The sequence below is a fragment of the Dromaius novaehollandiae genome, chromosome 13 (assembly GCF_036370855.1).
Source record: "Dromaius novaehollandiae isolate bDroNov1 chromosome 13, bDroNov1.hap1, whole genome shotgun sequence".
Lineage (NCBI taxonomy): Eukaryota > Metazoa > Chordata > Aves > Casuariiformes > Dromaiidae > Dromaius > Dromaius novaehollandiae.
The window spans coordinates 1130363-1153755 of NC_088110.1; the positions used below are offsets into that span (position 1 = coordinate 1130363).

The 23393-nt window shown below is 60.0% G+C and overlaps 1 protein-coding gene across 8 annotated transcripts in view; it reads left to right on the forward strand.

The window, feature by feature from the left end:
• RIPOR1 (RHO family interacting cell polarization regulator 1) overlaps window positions 1-23393 on the forward strand; it is a 46518-nt gene that overhangs the window by 13108 nt on the left and 10017 nt on the right. For 2 of the 8 annotated variants that reach the window (XM_064519308.1, XM_064519307.1), the window contains 4 exons: window positions 19315-19441; window positions 21997-22146; window positions 22621-22699; window positions 23065-23088. In XM_064519308.1, coding sequence (XP_064375378.1) covers window positions 19341-19441; window positions 21997-22146; window positions 22621-22699; window positions 23065-23088 — 354 coding nt within the window. In that variant the 5' untranslated portion in view covers window positions 19315-19340. Of the gene's footprint in view, window positions 1-2995; window positions 3164-12196; window positions 12391-19287; window positions 19442-21996; window positions 22147-22620; window positions 22700-23064; window positions 23089-23393 lie in introns of those variants that run through there. The other 6 variants (XM_064519306.1, XM_064519304.1, XM_026117367.2 and 3 more) reach the window with 6 other exon arrangements.

Here is a 23393-nt window from a genome sequence, read left to right on the forward strand (position 1 = left end):
ACTGACAGCCAGTTGCTGAGGCTGCCAGGGACGGGGGGACTTTGCTTAGGGTAGTCAGGTCACTGAACTCCTGCAAGGTATTGCTATGTCCCAACGTCCCATGCTGGGAAGGAGATGGGTGAGCTGGGGCTGGCAGTGGGGCAGGGTGCCTGGCACATCTCTCTGCCCTGCACTGAGGGACTCGTGCCTGCGTGAGCACCCAGCTTCCCAGCTCAGCAGCAGGGTCTGCCGGGAAGCCGCCTCCTGTGGCAAGTGTCCAGACCATATGCACCGCATGTGCTGGATGTGGCTGTGAAGGTTAACCCCTGAGTGTGGGCAGGTGCCAGTGTCATGCCTCCTTAAAAACAGGAATGGTGCTCTGGAGAGCAGTCAGGCCGGGGGATGGGGGGAGCGGGAGGGAGGTTGCTGTGGGGACTCAGGTGGTAGCCTGCCCTTGCATTGTTTGCAAAGCTTGTCTGAGTTGAGCAAACTCCGGGTGACCTAGAACAGCCCATGCTGTGTGCCAGCCAGAGCCTTGGCAGAGCAAATGTTTAGCTCCATATACCTAGTCTGGCAGGGCAGGTTTGTGGCAGCTGAGAGGAGTGCTAAAGGCAGCCTTGTTTGCCACAGGCTTGGTGCGAGCCCCTTCCCTGAGCTGCTCCCCACCCTGGGGGGCCAGGACAGGTATTTCACCTTTTTATGGTGGTACATAGAGAAGTGGAGACCAGGGCATTGTGGGATGGGACAACAGGCTGTGTTGGATATACTGCCTCAAGCTACCCCAAATGTTCAGTGCCTAAAGACCCATCTTGCTGGGGGGAAGCTGCTAAGGCTGAGCACTGGCACAGCCAACTCAGTGGTCTTGATTGGCAGAGGGGACCCAGACATGCTGCGGTGTGTGTTAGTCAGCACACTGAGCTGGTGCTAAATCACAAGCTAGGGGCAAGAGGAGACTTAGATGCACCCATGCAGGCCGGGCATGGGTGCTCCCAAACGCCTGCTTTGTGGGGCATGCTGGTTGTGGTGTTCAGGGTGTTAGCGGAGTGCAGCATCCTGCCTTCCCCTGAGTGACTCTGCTCCCCTGCCCTCGTGGCAAGTCCTGGCTGCTCTTGAAGAGCTTTTGGGGGAGGGTGGGATGGCGACACCATCCAGAGTTCTGGATGGGATCCAGGCCCCCCTGTATCCACACAAGGTGCTGTCAGAGCTGGGCCCTGCCTCTGGCACTGCTTCAATGACAGCAGCTGGCATAGTGGTCCTGACTACACCACACATGCGGTGGGCCATCTTGCTGAGATAGGGCACATGGTACTGGGGTCTACAGGTAGGTCGATGTATCCACACACTTCTGTTCAGCCCTCTCTCTGTGTCTGTCCGTGCTGGCCTCGTGGCTTGGCTCATCTCTGGTAGCCAAGGGGCCTGCTGTCCTCTGTCCCATCTTTGCACTGCTGCCCTTTCCACGTAACCAGGCCAGCCTGGAGAGAAGGCCTAGGAGGTAAGACACCTGGGTTCTCTCAAAGTGTCCTTGACAGAGTCCCTCTGCCTCAGCGTCTCTGCTCTGCAGCAACACTCCATTCCTTGGTGCAGCCCCAGGAGAGCAGCAGCAGTGCAGTGATTTCCTTGTCACCGGTATTGCCCTACTCTGCTGACCTCCAGGATGTGGCAGTGGTCTAATTAGTGCTCTTCTATTGCAGGGCTTGCTGGAGCACTGTGTTGTCTTGTCCTTGCATTGAAGATGTCTCACTGGGGCTGGAAAGGCATCAGTCCCATTTAAAACTGGGTCAACTCAGTACAATCTAGGACAGGTAGGAGGAAAACAGGCTTGGGAGAAAGGGGAGGAGCAGGGTGCGTCCTATCACCAGGCAGACCTGGTGCTGGAGATATGTGGCTTTGTCCCCACCCTGGACCCTGAGCTCTGGGGTTGGTACAAGGTGCCAATGTTTAGGGCCTGGGCTGTCAGGGCAGGGTCGGTTCCAGGGCAGAGCTATGGGGAGCCATGATGCTCCATGAGGAAGCCAACACAGAGCGCGCAGAGTGTAGGCTGTGGCATCCACTGAGATGGCAGTCTGGATTCACACCAGGGCTGTCTGTCTCTGTAGCTGGGGATGTTGGGAGACTCCTTCTCTGGTGAGGCTGAAAGCTGATGGAGGTCAGGAAGGCAGGTCTGCTCCTACGCTTTGCTCCTGTGTTCTTCCTGCAGAGCTGGGATGGAGTCACTGCTCAGGAGCGGAGAAAGCACGGTCTGTGTGCGGCTCCTGCCTTCCACAGTCGGGGTCTGGAAGTGGGAGGGAAAGTAGCATGGCCTGTGGTTAGAGCATGAGGCTGGGAGCAAGAATGCCAGAGTTCTGGTTCTGTCTGTGCCACCGACTGACCCCACTATCTTGGTTGTGTTGCTTCCCTTCCCAGAGATGCTCTCCTCAGGAGTGAGCTTGCTGTGTAACATGTTTGGAGTCTTCTGGGCAGAGCCAAAGCCCAGGGCTTGTGGTAGCCTGAGGAGAAGGCTGGGGCGACAGCCCCGCTAGCTGTTTTGTTTCCTGGGAATGAGAGGTTGGGCATGGGTGTGCTGTGTCCCTGCAGGAGGTCTGCGCAGTCAGGAGGACAAGCAGCCCCAGGTCCCCGATCTCGAGGGGTTAGTCCCGTCGGATCCAGGGCCAGGGGAGTGCAAACTGCATCCACACATCCGCACACAGCAGACAGGGCTGGAAGAGGCACCCAGGCATCCTGCTCTCAGCTGTCCCCGGGCTGGGCTGCGTTGTGCCTCCTGGGGAAGAGGCTGGCGGGGCTGACAGGAGCAAAGGAGTGGTGAATGCCCGTTCAGACCCCCAGGGGGGCATGTCCCGACCCCCAGGTGCTCGACGTGCTGGCAGCCTGCAGAGCAGGCCGGGGCACCAGGGACCTGGCCCTGAGTGGCCATAGCCCCAGCAGCAATAGCCGCAGCTGTGGCGGTCTCCTCCTGGAAAGGGCTGGCGGGGGAGGCGCTCCCAGCGATTCGCGCTCGCTCTGCCCGTGGTTTCCTGCCGAAATCACATGGCTCTCGCCGTTTCCATGGAGAGGGCCAGGGTGGGCGCTGCCAAGTGCCTGTAAGAATTCCCTGTTTGCTCCCTGTCCATGGGAGTGGAACAAAGGGGATGCACCGAGCCAGGCCCGCTTTCGCCGTGCACGCCGTCCCCCGCGTCTCCCAGGACATGTGAGTGCCCCCAGCCCCTCGGACGGCCCTGCCTGCCCCGGGAAGCCACTGGTCTTGGGGAGGAGAGGGGACAGGGGCTGCCGGCTCGGCAGGGCTGTGCTACATTCCCTCTCAGGAGAGCCCGGGAGGGTGTTTAGCTCACAGGGCCCTGTCCCCTGCAAGGCTGCAGCTGCCTAAGCCCACGGACAGCGTGGGCTGTTTGCCGTTCCTGGACAGGGCACCCAAAGCCGCGGTGGGGCAGCTCGGTTGTGGCAGAAGCCAGCCATGCCGGGGAGCAGGGGTGTGCTGTGAGCCTCTCCCAAGGCCAGTCGTGCTGCTGCACTGCCCGATGGGTGGGGACGCAGACAGGGCCCAGGGGCCCCGCTCCTCCGTCCTATTGTTCTGCGGTTCGGACGGGTCCTCCTGGACATCGCGATCAGCCGAGGTTGCGGACGGAGACGCCCAAACAGGATCCGTCTGACTGCGGGATAGGGGTCACCCCCTGCCCCCCCCCCCCATCCCATCAGCTTCAGTCCTTCCTGGAGCTGGTGTCTGGGGTGCGTGGGCTGAGCTGGGCACAGGGTCCCTTGGTCGCTGGGCTGGAGGCACCCGCTCTGGCCACTTTGCATGTCAGCCCCTGTGTTTTGGGTGGTGGTGTTGCTTGTTTTATTCTGCAGAGAGCCTGGCAATTTGAGCTTAGCAGTGCCCAGCCCTGTCCCTCTTAGGGCAGGGAAATCCCACCCATGTTGGGCAGAGGTGCTGAGATCTCCCAGGCCCGCTCCGGGAGGACAGGAGGCAAATAGGAAGCAGAGGGTGTCCAGACAGGGCTCTCCCCGAGTGTTTGCAGGAGTCAGCAGCTCCAACGCCAGCTGCCCTCAAACTCTGAGAGGTGTTGCTGGGGCTGCGGCAATCAGCCTCGTGCCCATCCCAGAGCAGGGGCTGCACCCATCTCCCTCTGCTGCCACTACTGTTGTCCACTGCTTCAGAGCAGGGCACCTGGGGTGGTAGGAAGGCTCCTGAGGGTCCTGGGTGCAGCAGCCACGTCAGCTGGGTGCTGCCTCCTCCTTGGCTACAGGGCTTTAGCAATGGAGGAAAAAATGCTTGGAGGAATTAATGGGACAGATCTTGCTTTGTTGCTGGCCCGATCCTCCTATCTCCCAGCCCTCCACAGCCTGCCAAGGAATCATTTGAAAGCACCATTAACTCTTTCCCTGCTGCACTTTGGGGCCTGGCTGTGCCCTATCCTAGTCTAAGAGATCAGTCCAGGACACCCCCAGTACCAGCAAACAGGCTTAGTGAATATTACGGTTGCCAGAGCCCCTGCCAGAGACTACTGAAGCTAGAAATCCTGACATTCCTATAAATCCCATGCTAGCCAAGGAACTATTCCCTAGCTAGTGGCTGAGAGACAGCCTTGCTACATTGGTCCCCTGGCATGTCCCCTGGGAAGGGCTGGGGTGTAACACAGGTTGCGACACCAGCACTGCACAAAATTGTCCAGCACAGGGGTTGTCGCTGGCTGTGTTGGCTGGTCTCACCGCAGTGAGGACCCTGATGGTTTGCCTGGGGGTCCTGTGTCCCCTGCATTCAGAGGAGCTGTGTAGAGGGGGAGCCCACTTAGAGGGCATGGCTCAATGGGGCAGACAGAGCAGCGAGCGCTGTGAGAATCGGCCCTTGGGGCAGTGCTAGGCTGCCCAGGCTGTGCCAGTGCAGTGCATGTCATCCTGGGGGGTGAGTTCAGTTCCCCTCCTTGCTAGCCATACCCACCAGGATGGATGGGTCCTAGAGAGTGGGCCTGCCTCTTCCACTCATTCTGCATTACTCTGATGGGTAGCCTCTCTACCAAGGGCATCCAGGCCTGCCAGGCAGTTGGTGGGGTATGTTGGTGCTACTCCCTTCTTGAACCAGGAAGGTATCCGTCCACTGTGTCCGGATACAGCCAGCAGCTGAGTGCTGACCTATGGCAGGTCTGGAGAGGCTGGAGGCAGCCTTGGGAACACAGTTAACCTCTTTCCAAACCCTGTCCAGTGTTCTTGCTCTGCCCAAGAATTTGTGGCTTCAGTTGCCACAGCAAGGCCTCCTGGGATGCCCAGGGAGAGGAGCCCCAGGGTACATCCCCATTCAGGCAGGCAGTTGTCCAACACCTGCTGTTACCCCGAAAGGAGCTGGGCAGGGGCCTGGGGACTTGCAGGCAGTGACATGTGGCTCCTGGATCATTTGTCCTTGGAGTGCTCCTGGTGGGGTTTCAGGGGCCCTTTTCTTCCCAGTGTCTGTAGGAGATTGCTCTCTGGAGGGTTAGGTGGGTCCTCAGCTGCTGGTGAGCCCCCAGAGGGGTTGTAGGAAAGCTTCGTGTTCCAGGAGTGCATGGGCAAGAGAAGCTCTCTCCGATGTCCCCAGAGATGCCCCTGTGGGGGCCTCCAGTCTATACTGTCAGCAGAGGCCATGATGGGCATATTGGAGCTCCAGCTGTGCTCTGGGGTTGCTCTGACTTGGAGAACGAGGCCAGGGACCTCAGAGAAGAGTCATGGGCAGGGAGCTGGTGCTTTAGAGGCAGGGCAGCTGTGCAAAGTCCCTGCACTCCCCAGCAGGACACAGGCTGCAGAGCCAGGCCAGGTTTTATGTGAGTCAAGGCCATCAAGGCTGGAGGAAGGCAGCGCAGGGCTGCTTTCACTGCCCCTGCCTCCCTGGCTTGTGCTTTGGGGCTATTTATAGGGCTGCCATTTATATCTGTTCTATTTCTGCCCTGCTGTCGTATCAGGAAGATGCAAGGAAGTGATGGGGGAAGGCTTGAGACTGTTGCAGCCTCAGCGCCCAGCTGGGCTGGCCGGCCCCCTGGGCCACCGGCTGTGCCAGTTCCTCTCCCACCTTCCTCCGGCTCCATAAGGCCCTAAAGCCTTGTGCTGTGGACAGAGGAGCAACGTCTCTCAGGTCCTGTGAGCACCACTCCTCCCTGAGCAGCTCAGGGAGACTGGCAGATTACGTCAGGAATGGACTTGGCAGCTGCCCTGCAGTGCCGGGCAGCACTCCCGTGCCAATGGCTGAGCCCGAGTGGGGCAAAAGGAGAGCCCGGCAGACATGGGGTATCTACCCCCGCTGAAGGGAGGCTCCCCTTGGTGCCGGTGCCAGCTTCACCACAGGTAGAGCCTCATTTGGCACAAGGACTATTTCTTCTCCAGCCCTTGGGGTATAGAGCTGTGGATATGTGACGCGTGACCCTGCATGTGATCTGTGGCATCTGGCTGCTGTGATATCTTGGCATTGGACTCTCTGGTTGCTGTTTCTGCATTTGGAGGTGTTGGTTGCCTTGCACTGTAGTGAGGAAGGCAGTCTGCAACCCCAGGGGCTGGGACCAGGCTCTCCCAGGCCAGGACTGGCTTTTCCTCACCTATACAGAGACTCTCGCCTGCCCACAACTGCCACTCCCTCATTCACTGTGGCTCCCTTTTGAGCCATGGCAATGGTTTTTGTGGCCAGAAATGTCACCTCCTGCTCACTCCTGGGTCACCACCATGGCCATAAGCTCTTTTGCCCCTCAACAGGCCAGTGCCTAGGCACTGACACTCATCTCCTCATCCTCTTTTGGACATGAGTGACTTCTGTCCCAGTCTTGCTGTGCATATGCCAGGCTGCGGGGTGCCTGTTGTAGGGCACTTGAGGCTAGTGTGTGCCCTTTAGTGCGGAGTTTCCAGCTGTGGTGATGCTTCCAGCCATGTGAGCGCAGGCAGGCAGGTGGGTGTCTGTGTCTGAGGAGTGCTTAGCAGGGAGCAGGCTAAAATAGCTATTTGATCACCTTGGCCTTTGTCTAATTATCACTTGTGCCCTTCGGGAATGCACTCCTGGGACAGGTAGCTTCTCCAATGGCTGAATGATGCAGGGTGGTCACAACCTCAGAGCTTTGCTCCTCCTTGGCATGCCACAAGGATCCCAGGGCCAGCAGGGAGGCATCAGGGCAGCAAGGGAACCTCTCTGGGATTCAGCGCTGTCAGAGCATGTGGTCTCTGGGCAGCTACTCCTGTTTCCCACAGGGCACAGGAAAGTGGGAATGTGTTCTGTGGCATCTTGATATTCCTTCTGTCTGCTGGGATTGACTGACCATGGCTGTACCTCCACCAGCGACACATGTGTCTGAGCATGGCTGCCTGCAGAGGGGTTTGCTTCAGTGTTCAGCTGTTGCAGTTTTTCCAGTGTGACTTAACTTTGCATCTGGGGTGAGCAGCAATTTAGCATGGAAGAGTCATGTTTGGAAAAAGCCCGTCTGGGGTCTTCAGAGGGATTCTGGCCAAAGCTACCCCTCTGCCCTCCCAAACACAGGTTTAGCTATTGAGGTCTTGACATTTTAAGGAAAAAGATCTTAGCAGAGATAAGAAGAATAAACTTGCTTGTGACTCTTGCTATGGCCTCTGCTTCAGAGCATGTGGCAGGGCAGGGCAGGGAGAATGTGACAGAGCGCAGCAGCTTTTCTCACTGTGGTTAGGGACCAGCCAGTGTCTAGATACCTCTTCAGCTCAGCTGCAAGACCATTTCCTGGGTTCTCTGCTCTCCTGCAATTCCTGGTGGACTGAAAGGCCATTTCTGGGGACTCTCAGGTCTATCCATTTGCTTGGCTCTGCACAGCTTGCCCTGAGAAGGGCAGAGTTTGGAAGGGCTCTGCTCCCATGTTTCTAGGTATTGCCACCCAGCCAGGGTTTTGGGAGCAAAGCACCTGTCTTCTACAGCTGGGAGGGAATCTTCACCCTGCAGCAGGGCTGGGAACATGGTAGGACCGTCTGCCCGAGTCTGTGGGTAGGCAGTGCCAGGAATGCCCTTGCTATCAGAGTGATGCCAGGCTTAGCTTTTTTGGGGTGGAGGAGACTTGGGGTAGCTCTCCAGGCCTGGGGAGAGAAGCACATGACAGAGAGACCTTGTAGAAAGTGTGTGTTTTGGGCATTAGGCCCAAATCCTTATGTTGTTGGAGGGGTGGAGGCAGTTGTCCTGGCTGGTTGGCTCAGACCCAAGGTGGTGGGCATCCAGGGGAGCTTCCTGAGCTCAGAGAGGTTGGCCTGCACCCTCCCTGCATGCACGGCTGCCCCCTTCCCAGCACCTGCTCTCCACACCCGGGTGGGCAGGACAGGCTCTGCGGGCACATATTCTTTTAACTCAATTACTTTGCAGGCTTTCCCGGCAGCGCTGCTGGCTCAGCTCATGCCCTTCGCCCACGCTCTCCTGGCAGTGTGTCCTGCTGCTGGCAAGTCCTGCTGCCCACTGTGGCCTGTGCTGGGCAAAGCACCTCGAGATACTCAGAGCAGAGCTCCGAGGCTGCATGTCCAGGGGTCCTCTGAGGCCTTTTCAATGCACATCGCCATGTTCACCAGTGGGTGAGGCCCAGGATGGTACTGTGCCGTGCAGACACCTTGCCTTCAGTGCCTGGGGTATGGGCTACGCCCCCAGCCCTAAGCAGAGCCTTCTCAGGGCTCTAGGACAAGGAGAGGCAGGGTCTCAGCAAGCACCGCAGCGTGGCTACCACCGCCAGCCTCTCATCTGTAAGGCCTGGGCCTCTTTTCACTCTGCGTGGCACTGGGGAGCACCTCTCTGTGCTCCCAGCAGCTTTAGTGTAGAATTCTTGTTAAATTTTAATGAGAACAAACAAGTTGGCATGGGACGTAGCTGCAGGCATGCTGCTTGGACACGGGCTGGGCACTGACTCCGCATCGCTGACAGCAGCTCTGGTGTGGTGGGGCTTCCCAGAAGGCTGACTGGTTTCGCCTGCATCTGCAGCCCCAGCAGAGCCATGGCTTCCCCGTTCCCAGGACCAGGCTGATGCTGGAGTGGCATGGGCTTCTCTGGTAGCAGCTCTTCAGCCAGCAAATGCCAGCATTAAAGGTGCCATTTTGCCTCTCAGTACCACTGTGTCCTGCTCCATAGCTTGTGCCTGGTATGATTAGCCACAGGCAAAGCCTTGGCAAAAGGCTGGGTCCCAGAGCACTAAGGGAAGGGGGTGCAGGCACCATCCTGTGTCCCCACCTTGCACCCAGAGTGAAGCAAAGCTGGGGCAGTGCAGGGAGGGCTGCTGTGGCCAGTGATGCAGGGCTTGGGTGAGCTCTGCTCCCCGTGCTGGATCTGTCCTCCACCACAGGAGCTGGGGGCAGAAGGAGGTCTGTTGGCAGACTGGCAGGGTTGGGAGTGCTGCAGCTGAGGAGGGGGATCCCCAGTTCAAAGAGCTGGTGAGTGGTCTTGCAGCTTTTGGGAGAGGCTGCAGGGTGTGAAGAGCTGGCCAGTAGCACTTGCCCATGGCGGCTGAGAGGACGTGACTGCCCGTCAGGCAGGAGAGCCCCTGGGATGCATCCAGTCCAGGCACGGTGGGGAGGCCTGCTGCTCCTGCATGGCCTTGACAGCCGGGAGGAGAGGGAGTCCTGCACCATGCTTTTTGGGCCATGCTGGGCTGCTGGCTCTCTGCTCTGCTTCCAACACCGGCTTGCCGCTGGAGTAGATGCTGCAGGCACGCAGGCTGCGAGCCACATCAGAGCTGTGGCTTCCCCATTCCCATTGGGGGCTCCCAGAGGTGGAGCCCTCAGCCAGGCATCCTCCATGGCAAGTGCTGCAAGGCTTCCCAGGCCACCAGCTGCCGCTCTGGGCCAGGAGGGTGCCATGGGGCTTGGCACTCTTTGGTGGCAGCAGCGCAGCCCCAGGCTCGCCGAGCCCATGGCTGTGCACGTACGTGTGCGTGACTGGGGAGCCACAGCACTGTGAAGGGTGACCCTGGGTGCCCCGCAAGCTTCTGGCATTCTGCGTCATGCTGGTGCCCTTCTGTGCGCGGACTGGCAGGGAGTGGGCCAGCTCCAGGCCGGGGAGGCAGCCCTGCAATTGGCTCACCATCTAGGAAGGAGGTTAACTGTGCCCCAGAGAACCCCATCTCTGGAGGCACCCCGTAAAGACTCTGCCCCAATGCTTTTCCTCCTGAACCTTGTCCTACCTCACTTAAAAGCAGCAGCAAACAGGAAGGGAGCCTGGGAGGGAGGTGTCTCTTCCTGCTGTGATGACGGCAGCCATTCCCAGGCTGGACAGGGCTAGGCTGCTCCAGCCTTCTCCTTCAGAGCCAGGGCTAAGGCCTAAAGAAGGCTGGGGCTGTGGGGATAGCTGGACCTGGGGCCTGGGCCTGCAGAAGGACCTGCAGTGCGGGAGCTACATCTCTGTCACAGGCCGCAGAATCCCACTGTTGCTTCGGGACTCCCTGTGCTTTCCACCAGGCTTAGGGCTGGGAGGTGACACTGGCCACCGGCATTAGCATGTCGGGCACAACAGTCTGTCTGCAGTGGCCCTGCTGCGGGGTTGGTGTGCGGGGATGGGGCTGTGCCCAGTGCGGGAAGGTGTCTGCCTCACTCTGCCTTGGAGCCCCTCTCCTGCTTGCTCCCTGCCTCTGTCGTGGTAGGCCCAGGCCTCAGCCCTCCTCTGGATGAGGGCTAGCGCCTGCCCCATAGTTCTCTCCTGCCCCAAACACTGCTGGCTGGGGGCTTCCGGGATTGACGGCTCCTCTGCTGGAGGTCCCGTGGACACTCCACACACAGTTGCTCTGTCGCTGTCTGCGTGTGTCCCAGCCAGGGACAGGGACCCAGGTTTATCCTCCCCTTCAGTTCAGGAGCACCTGAAAAGTTGCACAAGGGAGTTTTCCATGTCCTTAGGCCTTGTCTGCCCCCGGGAGCTGGACACCCATGGGGAACGGGGCATTCTCCATGGGAAGCTGGTCATGACTGACTGACTCGTCAGTCATGCCTTGCTGATTTTGTTAAGGCCAAACTCCTACGCCTACTGAACAGGCGGGAAAGAAAACCCTCTTTGTTAAAGATTCAACAACCATCCGTTTTGGTTCCCACGTGAGAATCATACCCATCATCTTTTCAGAGTCCTGCAAGAAAGTCTGGACCGAAACCAGCCTCCCAAGGACTCTGGATACCCAGATGACATGAGCTAGGAAGATCTGAACAACAAGTCCTTTTTCCTAAGTGGCCGCTAGATGCGGTAGTGAAGTAAGAGGATGCTCCACAGGCATGCCATGGGACTCCCTATGCCAACGTCTGTTGTGCAGCCTGTAGCAAAGCAGGGTGGGTTTTTTTTTGAAAAAAAAAGAAGGAAAAAAGAGAAAAAGACAATCCAGAAGAGTGAGCAGAGAGGTCTGTCCAGACTGCTCTCCGTCCCCAGCAACAGTTATGAATCCTGTCTGCCTGGGCAGAAGTCTGCTCTGCCTCATGGGTTCGTGCCCACCTGAAGTGGAGCTGAGTCCATAGATCTGGGAGTGAGGGGCCATGACTGGAGCATCTTCCCCCCCCCCCCCAGCAGGGACTGGCTTTTCAGGCTGGTGGCTTATTCAGAGGACAATGTTTGCTCTCTCTTGCTCCTGGCCTGCCCTGGGTGCCAGAGGCAAGGGCCCCTCTGGGGAGAGCAGTCTCACGGGAGTCTGGTTGGCACAAGGCTGGCATGGTGGGTTGGCGGCAAATTAGCTGTTTGCACTGGCACGATGCAGCCCTGGTCAGAGCTGGTGGGGGAAAGCTGTGGGGCCTGTCACAGTCTGCAGGTCACATCGTGGGTCATGCTCAAGCCCAGCAGCAGCAGCAGGGCTGGCACCCATGGCACCGGTGCAATGTAGGATTTGCCGTGCCGTGCTGCAGCTTGGAGCCCGGGTGAAGCAGAAGTGGCGCCAACATCAGCCAGCCCGCTTGGCTCTGTGGCATGGTTTTTCTCATGGTTTGGACATTTGTGCTCCTGCACTGTGTGTGGGTAGGCTCCCTGGCCTGCAGCTGAGCCTCAGTTTCCCTGCTGAGACAGTGGGGCGGAGGTGCTTGGAGGAAGGGGCAGAAGATGGAACGCTCTGAGCCAGGCCAAGAGCTTGGCACGAGGGAGCTGTGCTGGGGTGGAAAACACGCCACAGTATATGTGAAGGGGCAGTTGGAGGAGGGCTGTCAGGAGTGGCAGGGGCCCGCCCTGTTCCTGGTGCAGTCAGTGCTGGCGGGGCCCCTTCCCTCCAGGAGGGACAGCCGTCCTCCCTTCCCCAGGCTTTGACTCAGGGCTGAGGATGCGGCGCTGGGCAGTGATGTCAGCCTACGGGCAGGGGAAGTGTGGGAGGAGACTGCTGCCCCGGGGAGCCCTCCCTGCCCCGGCCTGGCCTGCTGCACAGGAGACGGCATGAGAGAGAGCAGGCGGCAGCTGCCCGCTGTGCCCCGGACGCCAGCCCCAGCCAGAGGGGGACGCGCAGCCCGCTATGAACGGCAAACACAAAGGTACTGAGTGCCGGCAGCACGGGGCCCCTCCGCTCAGGTCCCTGTGCCGCTCCTCCCGCTTTGCTGTAGTTTCTTCCGGCTGCAAAGTAAGCTGATGGGACTGGGGGTTGCGTACGGTCCTCCTGCATGCCGAGACATGGCTTGGAGCCCAGAGGCTTGGGGCTGTGGCCGCAGAGCCTGAGCGAGGTGAGGGGGATGTGACTTGGGGCTTGTTTTTTGTGCGTCTTCCTGGCCGGGAGACACTGAGGACGGGCTCAGGGGAGTGCAGAGCACCGGCATGAGCTGCTCCACATCCCAGGGAGGACATGGGAGTCTGTGGGGACACCAGCTCCATTCCAGTCCCTGGGGCCCTTCTCCAAATTCATGCTGACGCGTGGTGAATGTGGTGCTTGGGAACATGTGTGTCTCCACTGCTTGGCTGGGGCAGACACTGGTCATTTGGGGAACCCCAGCTGTTTGAGGTTTACAGGACAGTGCAGGCTGTCTTGTGCTAGCAGCAGGAGACTGGCCAGCCAGATTTTTGCTGGGGGTCTTCTTTGGGTGAGCGACTTCACTTGCTGTGCCCCAGGGAGAGCTCTCCCTATTGGGGGGCACCAGGGATGGGCGTCTGAGGCCTGCGAGGGGCATTGAGGGGAGGTTGTCACTATGGCATGCAGAGACGTGGTACCAGGAGACAGGAGGGTGTGCGGGTACATGGCACTGATGAGGTGCAGGAATTTGTACCTGAAGGTGGAAGTGGATGCTAGCTAGGATTGAGCATGAGGTGGATTTCCAGCAAGAGCCCTGGGCCGCACTCTGGCACAGGCACGTTAGCTCCTGGTGGGCACTGGGACAGCCTTCCCTCTCTGGCCAGGGTAGCAGACCTCCAGGGCAGTCTAGGGCCTGCCACCTGCCCGGCCTTGCCGTCACAACCATTGGGACACAGGCTCTGCATTTTGAGCCAGGGCAGGGGCACATGGCACCATGGGGCTCCAGGGCAATGCACCCTTGGATACCACAGCAATAGGTCTTTCCTTTGCAAATTAGTTTTCTCCCCCTCACACCCCAAGACTCTTCTGCCACAAACTGCTCCATACTGATAATGAGAATAAGCAGAGCCCAGATGCTGCATCAAGCGTCCCTGGCGGAAGTGGGCAGAGCTGGGGTGTCCTAGGACTGCTCTCCTGCACACGGGGACCAAGTTCCCCTGGCAGGATTTGCAGGGGAGCTGCTGGTACCTAACAGAGCACCCTGGAGATAAGCAGGTTGGGGGCAGGGGGTGGCATTTGGGACCTTCTCAGAGTTAGGCGAACCCCACCAGGTTCCTTCCAGAGACACTTGGGAAGCAGGGGCCCAAGCAGTCTGCTGGGCACCTCTGAGGAGGTTCCCCATCTCTGCAGGAGCAGGGGTCTGATGCCCCTGGATGGGCCTTCTTCCCTTCCAGCGGGGCAGGGAGGTGAACTACAGCCTGTAGGCCCCCAAGGGGTTGGGGGTCCTGGCTGGGTGCTTGGTCTGTGCTGAATGCCTGTAATGGTCCTGGGCCGGTTCTTATGAGCTGCCCTAGAACACGGGTCATACTCAACTCAATTGGGCGTAGAGGAACTACCCCAGCCCTCTGTGGTGGCCTCCTCCCTGGGTACCAGTTTGGGGCTTTCATTCCCTGCTGGCAGCAGGCTGGGAGCCCCTGGGTACCCCAGGCCAGGAAGCAGGGTGGGAGCCAGCGGGTGCCCCAGGCTGGGTGTCGGGGTGGGAGCCAGCGGGTGCCCCAGGCTGGGTGTCGGGGTGGGAGCCGGCAGGCGCCCTGGGCTGGGCAGCTGGGTGGGAGTTTGCAAGCCCCTCCGCAGAGCGTGCTCTGACTGTCTCCCTGAGCCTTGTTCTGCCCTGCCCTTCCTCGGGGATACTCCAAGGGGTAAATAAGCACTTCCTCCAATTCTTCCCATTCGGAGCTCCTTCCCTTTCCTGCTGCCCTCCCACTCAGCGCAAGGAGCCAGCCGGCGTCCTGCGGTTGTGAGGGCGGACACCTCCACCATGCCTCCCAGCACCGCCCAGGCCGATGTGGGACTGAGGGGCCGAGGGAGCCTGGCAGGGGCTGTCTGGCAGGACACATTGGCTAGCTCCCTAGGGCCGTGGCCTTGGGCAGCCCTGCGGGTGTCGGTGTCGCCAGCCCCCACCACAGAGCAGCCAGACCAGCATCTGCTGTCTCAGAGGGGGGCTGTGGCCTTATCGCCCAGAGTTTCTTTCCCTGGTGAGTCATGGGGAGCTGTGATGAGGTTCAGGGTTTTTGACTCATCTGACTCCATAAATGATCCCCCTCCTTGCCTTGTGTTGTGGCTCAGCTGGGGGCAGGCAGGGAAGGGGCCTCGCTTCCCAGAGGAGAGGCAGAGCGTGGAGGAGGTCAGAGAAGAGGCAGCTCCCAGGGCCTCTGTGACCAGGCAGCTCAGCGCTAATCCCCGGATGCTCCCATCCTCTTTGCTGGCTGAGCTGGGGAGGGAAGAAGGAGGGAGAACTGCTCCAGCCCATGCACAGCACTGGCCAAGCGTTGTCCCGGGGCCGGAAGGGGCTGGCGGGGGGCTGGGGTGTGCGTGTGGGTTAAGCCAGCAGAGATGCAGCTGTACAAACAAGGATGCAGCAGCTCGGGTAGGGGGAAGAGTGCCAAATGCTTGAGCTCGAGGGCTCTTCCTCAGAAGGTTTTCCCTGTGTTTCACCCTGGTAGCAAAGGCAAGCTTACCCAAAGGCACAGGGAGTAGCACTGTTGGCACAGGGCAAGAGGATCTCTGCTCACCACAGCCACCTGGCCTGGCCTGACACCTTAGGCAGGACTGAGGCGTGAGCAGGACAGGCTGGCCCCAGGCACAGTGCCAGTGCAATTGTGCCCTCATGGGGGGACATCCTTGTGCCCAGGGAGGTGGCTGCAGGCAAGTCACCATGTGCCATCAGCATGGGGACTGTGGCTCAGCTCTGCCAGCCCCTTGTTGCTGTCTGGTCCTGCTCCTTGGGGTCAAGATGTGGGGTGCTGGAGGGTCCTTGTTGGGCACCCTTGGGCGTTTCCAGCCTCAGATGCACCTGTGGCATTTCTGGACATGCTGGTCAGAGCACCGCTCCCGCGGCTGCAGGGTTGGGGGTATGGAGGGAGCCTGTTTGGGCTCTCGGGGCGTCTCCAGCTCCTGCAGTGTTGATAAACTCGAAAGAGCGACCTGAGGCTGGTGTCTGAGTGTCAGAAACAGAAACCAGCTGGGACCAACCCAGCCGGTTGGACTGCCCCCCTCCCATGCTGTGCGCGGAGAGGAAGCTGGTAGCAGCATTCTTGGTATCCGAATCATCTTGAGAGCACCAAGCGCGGGAGAGAAGAGCCTGGCATCCGGGCTGGAGAGCCCACGGGGTGGACTCCAGCGCTCCCTGCAAAGCCGTCTGCTCAGCTGGTAACATCTGGTCTCTCTTGGCTGCCGTCGTGGGCAGCGCTGGCTGGAGCAGGGCAGACGGACAGACAGTCAGAGGAGCAGGCTCCAGGGCTGCCGTCCCCCCGCCGTGTCCCTGGAGGGCTGCGGGCAGTCTGCGACCAAGGCTCAGGAAGGTGCTGCGACCGGCAAGGTTTCATTAGAAGGTAGCTTCATTAGTGCTAAACTTCTAATTGGGGGTGGAGGGTGGTGGTTTTGTGGGGCTGGCAGGGACAGGACCTTTGGGCACAGGGACACGAGGCTCCAGCTGCTCACCTCTGGGACTCTTTCTTGGCTGACCACAAGGAGAGGGAGGGATGTGCCCCAGGCTCAGCCGGAGGCAGAGACGTGTGTCAGTGCTCTGTCTGGCACTGGCCTCGCTGTGAGCCTGGCGAGGGGCTCCTTGGAGCCTCCGGTGAGACGCTGCTGCCGGCTGCCCCTCTGGGAGTGCGCCGTGGGCTCCTCTCACCGCCATGGCCAGCCACGGCGGTACCAGGTACCTCTTATCTCGGTAATGTCTGGAATGCACCATGCTGGGGCTTTCCCTCCGCCAAGAGCAGAGCGTGCCTGGAGCCGGACACCCTGTGCTGTGCCTGCCCAGCCTCCTGCCAGGGGTGAGACCCCGCGCTGTGCATGTCCAGCTCCCCCGTGCCTGGGTTGCTGCCCAATGTATGCCAGGCTAGAGCATCCCTCAGCGCTTGGCAGGAAGGTAGGGCCCGCTCAGGGCTCTTGGCAGCATTGAAGGAGTTTGGGGTGCCGGCATGGAGCCGGGCTGCAGAGTACCATGACCAAAGGAGCTGACACTGGAGGGGCCAGGGGGTGCTAACAGGGGGAGGGTGCCGCGGAGGGCAGCAGCTGGCACTGGTAGCCTTGGGCAAGAGTGAGTGGTCAGTCCTCCTGGCAGCAAATGCCAGGGCTGAGTGGTCCCTTGGTGCTGGCTAAGGCCTTTCTGCACTCGTTCTTACAGCAGTTGCACTGTGTTGTGGGGCCACAACGTGGGGTGCATTTGAGAGAGCCTAGCAGGGGGAGGCTGCTGGTCTCTGGACTGGAACAGGAGGACACGGTCCTCTGGGAGTCACAGCTCATCACAGTGCTCCTCGTCTTGATGCAGTGGCCTCAGGCAGGCTGGGAACGTGTCCCAGCTTGGCCTACCTAGCTGCTGGAGTATACAAGAGATCTTGGGGGAGAGCCTGGGGCTCATTCTGACTTTCCAGGCAGTCGGGCAGAAGAGGCACATTGCTCCCATGCTGATGCCCTCAGCATCCTTATCCCCCACCGGTGCCTTCAGCATTTCTTTCCCCTGCTATGCCCTCAGCATCCTTCTACCCCTGCAATGCCCTCAGCATCCTTTTCACCTGCGATGCCCACAGCATCCTTCTCCTCAGTGCCGGCTCCTGCCTGAATGACCCTTCTTAGAGCCTTCTTGTGCCCTCAGACAACAGCAGGGGCTGGGGAAGGATGGGCTGGGAGGGCTGAGCTATTCCCTGAGGAGCCGTGCTGCTCAGGGTGACCTGCCCCACACGTGCAGATCCCACTGCAGGACCAGCAGGCGCTTTCCCTGCAGATTAGGCACGATAACACCCAGCTGGGGCAGCAAGCCCTGCTCCATAGGCCTTGCTCGCTCGGCAGGGAGCTGATTAAACAGCCCTGCAGAGGGTAATCTGCCCAGGCCCTGCAGGTCAGCCAGGCTGCTGGGGATTACAGCTCTGGTAATGAGCTTAATTGGGACAGTGTTGTCCTGGAAACTGGAGGGGCTGGCACTGAGCTAACTCTAAGGCTTTGGGACCTGCAGTGCGGTTTGGTTGTGTGGTCCGAGGCTGGGAAACAAGTGCTAAGGAGAGGGGACAGATGGGCAGCAGGACTTTTGTTCTGTGCCTACTGGGCAGCTCCACTCAGCAGGAGTTTGTCTGCAGTGGCAGCCTTTGAATCGGTGTAGTGCCTCGGTGCAGTGGCCCTGGCTCGTCCCAGGCACTGCGTCAGGGCCACCGGAGCTGGGCTACAGATGCCCAGGCCTCAGCTGGGTGCTCGGAGAGGAGAAGGCTGTGGCATGGCTTTGGGGCAGCGGGGAGCACAGCGCCGCTCACGTCCCCGCCAGCAGTCAGGCAGGTGCGTGCCGCGTGGCGAGCGATTCGGGTGCTGGGCTCTGGGGTGCCGCCACGCTGGGGGAAAGAGTGGGCTTGTGGGGAGGTGTCTGTCCATGCCCGGGGGTTTGCTTGGCCGCCATGGACAGGCTGTGAAAGCAGGCTGGGGAGCCCAGCTCTCCAGCACGGCTGCCACTCTGTCAGGAGGGAGCCCAGCAAGGGGAGGTGACCCTCTCATCTTGGCTGTGCCACGCAAATCTCTGTCACAGGAGCCTTGGCAGCGACCGCATCCCCATGCTGCCACCAGTACCACTGGGAGCTGGCGGGGCTGGAGAGGAGGAAAAGCAATGCGGGGAGTGGGGTGCCAGCTCCGGCTGGCGTTAGCTTGGCCCGGTCTGCCAGGTGGGGGGGGTGCGTGTCTCTGGGGCCAGGCACAGCGTTTCCCTGGGGGGTGTGCGACCGCCCGGCACCACGTGGGCTCATCCCCGGTAGCAACCAGCTTCCCAGCCCACAGCTCAGGTCTTGGGGCCAGTGGGGTGGAGGGACCAAGTTGGTATTAGGAGAGGCTGGGATAAAATGGAGCATCCAGCGGGCAGTGCTGCGGCTCCTCCCCCCTCCTGTGGCTGCCTGGGCCCTGGGCACAGCAGCAGGGTCAGCCTTGGCAGCAGGAACTGGTGGGGAAGGGCAGGAGTGGGCTCGGCTCCTCCTTGCTGTCTCCATCCTGGGCACTGTCCATGTGGACTTTCCAGGGTCCTGCTGGGGATGGCTCTGCCTTTCCTTCCCCAACGTAGAATTCTTGGCTAAGGCTGGGGACTTTCCAGAGTGCTTTGTTGTCCATGGGTTTCCGTCCTAGCTGCTGAAGCAAACGGAAGCAAGCTTGGAGACAGCAAAGGGCTGGGCAGCCAGGTCCAGCCCTGTGCCCTTCCTGCCCCTGCAGCGGGACGTGGGATGAGGTTGGGAAGGAGATGGTCAGGCCAAGGCATGGTGGAGGATTTGCCTGTGTCCTGGAAGGGCCATGGTGGGCCTTGGAGGACAGCCTCTTTCTGTGGCTCCCATCGGGCCACACTGGGACACATCCATCTGTCTGTTCCCCCGAGCGCTCAGAAGTGTCCAGAGCCGTGTTATGGGCCGTGTTTCACCCAGGGCAGGGCACTGACACCACCACTGGGGTCAGTATGGGAGCCCTGTAGCCATGGCTTGAGTGCTGCCGGAGGTGGGTCACCAGGCTAAGGGGGACGGGAACCTCCCAGCCCTGTACCAGGGCTCAAAGAGGTGCTGTGTTTGCCCCAATCCACGGGTGCCAGCCCATGGGTGCCATGCCCACCCTAGTCCATGGATGCCATGGGCACCCTCATCTGTGGGTGCCATGCCCACCCCAGTTTTGGTGCACCCCCTTGCCACAGGTGACCCTGCTGTCTCATGCCCTGCAGGGAGGCCCTCCAGGTCACACTCGACAATGTCACTGTCTGTGCGGCCGCAGCGCCGAGTCCTCATCGCCAAGATCAATAGGAGCCAGTCATTCGCCGGAGTGAATTCAACAGTGGAACGGCCCTTCAGGTAAGAGCCGGGTGCTGCCTGTTGCAAAGGATGAGGACAGGGAGAGGGGTCTGTCAGCCCAACACTCAATCATGCCATGTCTCAGTCAGGAGGAAGGCCCATCCCAGGCTGGATGAGGGCCGTGGGGCCTCCTGGAGTATGGAGGAGCAGATACAGTGTGATCATTCTCGTGCTCCAGCCAGATCTTGAGGGCTTCCCCATGTCCAGCTCATCACATTTAATGACTGTCAGTGAAGGGAGCTGAAGGGGCTTCGAAGCTTTATGTCTCAACCACCTTGACATCCTGTGGCAGCAAGTTTTTCAGTTTAATTGAGTGCTAGTGTGAATCAGGGCTTCCTCCGGGTCATTTTAAGCCTGTTCCTGCAAGATTTTTTTGGCTGCCCATTGGTTGTGTTGCAAGGAACAGTGAGCAGTCATTCCCTACCCATCCTGCCCAGCTGCTGGCAATTTTATGGGCCCCATCATATCCTTCCTTCTCCTCTCTACTGAAACTCACATTGACAGGAGCCACTCCATGCACTGCTCATGCCTGCCCACTTCCTAGCTCATGGCTCCCCTCTCCCAGGGAGCTGCAGGTGTCCCTTGGGACATGGGCATGCCATGGGTTTGGGCTGTTGGGTCATGGCATTGCAATGCTTTTGCTCCTTTTTCCTAGCGCTCAGCCAGGCTCCTTACCTCCTGATGCACCTGGCATCTCCCAGGCAGGAGAGACATCTCTCAGCCAAGCAGATGGGGAAAGCAGTGTCACAAGCAAGCCTGGCCTCGGGAGTGCTTCTAGCTGCCTTGCCGCACTATGAACACCTCAGTTTTGTGGGCACAAGTCCAGCTAGAGCTTTCCAATGCCTAGGAGCAGACTCGAGTCCTGCTCCGTATGCTCCAGCTGCACACTGTGGAGACATCTCCAGATCTGAGGGTGCCAGTGTAGCTCATGGTCTCCGCTTCTCCAAGGAGCCACACAGGATGGGAGGTCTGACCTGAAAAGGTCACTGCTGGAAACTGATGAGCGCAGAGCATCTCTTAGGTGCTGGTAGTATGGCAGTGTGTTGGAAGAGGAAGGGAAGAGCCGGTCTGAATAGGGCATTGCAGGTTGGGCTGGGTAGTGAGTCCATTGCACAAGGCAGGAAGGGTGGTATTTGGGTCCCAGCTGTTGGGTTGGCATTTGGATGCACAGCCCTCCTGCAGCTCCCCAAGGCAGTGGAGCAGGCAGAGGTACTCGTACTGCAGGCTTGGTGATGTCCAGAGAGGTGCAGCGTCAGTGCTGCTTCCCTGCCCTGTGCTGTGGGATTGGATAACAGGGCTCTCCGTCCTCAGGATGCACCCATGGTGATGCTGGCTGGGATCCCTGCCCGTCCCAGGGGGTGTATGGAGGCAGGCCAACAGGCCGGCAGTGGCATGCGTTGCCCTGCCTTCACCATGCCCAGACTACAGGGAGCATCTCCATGCTCCTGGCAAGCCGGGATGCTGGGGATGGAGCAGAGCATGGTGATCCTTCAGAGGGTGCTCAGGGCTGGAGATGCTCATGGGGGCACTCCAGGAGTGTGGCCTGGCTGCAGCTGGAGCAAGGTCAGTTTGCCCTTGCCCCTCCCAAGAGCCATGGGACTCTCACACCTCCACAGAGGGTGCACCACAGCCGGCCTCTCCAGCCCCTCTGGGAAGGGCCTAGCTCCCCTGCTGTTCTCCCCTGTGAGCTCAGCAGGTTGCTCCCTGCCCTTCCCATGCCAGCCATGGCTTTAGGGCAGCCATATGCATCTTAGGGGCTGTTCCCATTCCTTCTTGCATCCCTTTCCTAAACTAAGCAGTGCTTTCTACCTCTCTGTACCTCTGTAGAGGTTTCACGGACCTTTGTCATGCTCCCTGCTGTCCTATGGACCCCTCAACCTTGACACCCAGGGTCCAAGACTGTCCTGGGACTGAGGTTTCACCAGGAGGGCCAGCGGCGGGATAAGTGGCCACAGTGCCCATGGATCATGCACTCTTGCGAGCTCCAGCTAGCCACTCAGCCTTGTGGGGTGCATGCGTTGCTTCTCCTCCCTGCATGCAGGGTGTTTGCACCTATCGCTGAACTCCCACATCAGTCGCTTTGGACCGCGTGTGTTGTCCATTCCACCCCCTCTGGCATGCAGGAGGCTGCAAAGCAATCCCCAGCTGCTTCTGCCATGTGTGGAGCATGGCACGTGCCATGGGGCCTGGGGCAGCAGGCTTTCTCTGCCCAGAGGCGGTGAGAGCCAGCAGGGCTGGCGAAGGCACTGCGCCTGCTGACTCGGGGTCCTGGCTGGCGACAGCAGGGGCGCAGACATGTGAGGCAGGCAGTGCTGCCGAGCCCTGCGGCTGCTCATGGCTCCATCTTGTCCAGCCCTGCTGGCCGGTTAGACTGGCTGGCAGGGAGTCGTGGGAGAGGCAGGCAGGTCTGGACAGAGCGCTCCCAGGACCTGGCCTCCTTTCTGGTGCTCCCTCTTGTCTTGAGCTGGGGTGACTTGGCAGGCTGGGAGGCCCAGGATGGACCCTGACCATGGGTTCACCCTGGCCATGCTGGGTTTGCCCGCCTCTCTCTGCAGGAACCTCTCGCCCTTCACCCCCACCGTCTCCCGCAAGGCTGGCTCCAGGGTCAGTAGGATGTTCTCAATGTCCCACAAATCGCCACCGCCCAAGGTGCCTCAGCCCAACCGCCTGGATGAGGTGTATGAAGCACTAAAGAAGGGCCTGACGTAAGTGCTGGGGCTCCCTGTGGCTGGGCGGTTGAAGTCAGGGATCCCCAGAGGGCACAGGGACAGCTTGGTGTGGGTTGGGGTGGCCCTGGGACAGGATTAGCAGCTGTCTCCTCTCAATGGACAGGCATGTGCCAGGTACAGTGGGCACATCCTGCTTCTGCATAGTGCTTCAGGGTCCTGGAGCAGTGCAGGGGAAAAGGGGTACAAGCTCCTGAGGTCCCAAAGGGCAACAGCAGGGCCAGGATTGTGCCACCTCCCTGAGACTGTCCTCCGCATCCTACACAGAGGTGCCTGTGGGCTCCCTTGCCTGCGTGCTGAAGGCCACTGTGATATATGGGGAATGGGCATGGGAGCACAGGGCCCGACCTGGCTTGCTGGGCACAGTTTGGACTGTGGCTCGCAGGGGCCACGCCATGCATGCCAGGCTTTGCATGACATCTCAGCCTGACCACTGTGGTGCTGTTGCCCCAGAGCCTACCTGGAGGTGCACCAGCTGGAACTGGAGAAGCTCAGCACCCAGATCCGCGAGTCCAAGAGGAATTCGCGCCTGGTGAGTGTCACAGCCCCCAGGGGCCTGGCTGGGCAAGCTGGTTCCATTTGGCCCAGCCTGGGTGCACAGGAGAGAAGGGTATTATGGGGAGCAGCGCTTTGCTTTGTGGTTGTGGCTGGGGCAACTCACTGTCCATCTGTGCCCCAGGGCAGAGCCTGTTCCCGTGGTGGCATTCAGGGCCCTGCTGGGCTCTGATGTTGGGCTGTGCAGGGTTCCTATTCTACTGTCATGCACATCCTTCCAGCCCTGGCTGGGTGCTGTGTGTCCATGCCGACATGCTATGGGTGGTGGTTGTGCGACATGCTGGGTCTCTTTGGGCAGAGCTGGCTTTGTGCTGCATCTTATCCCTCTCCTCTCTCCTCCAGGGCTTTCTCTACGACCTGGATAAGGTAAGTGGGAGCAGTGTCCTGTCACCCTTGCCTCCCCCATCCTAGGGCCAGGGATGTGCTGCTGCAAGCCCCTTCTCTGCTAGCCATGGCCCATTGTCCAGTACCTGCCCTCCCTTCCCTGCACGGCAGAGTGCCTGCAGCATGGGATCGGGGCGCTCTGGGCGGCGTGGGCAGGGGATGAAGCAGGGACAGGCAGGGACTTGTAGCCAGCTTCTTGCAAGCAGAAGCTGTGGTTGGTGAGTACTCACCCTGGGTTAGCTCTGAGCCTGGGTGAACATGGGAGAAGAGCAGCCTGGAACCTGGTC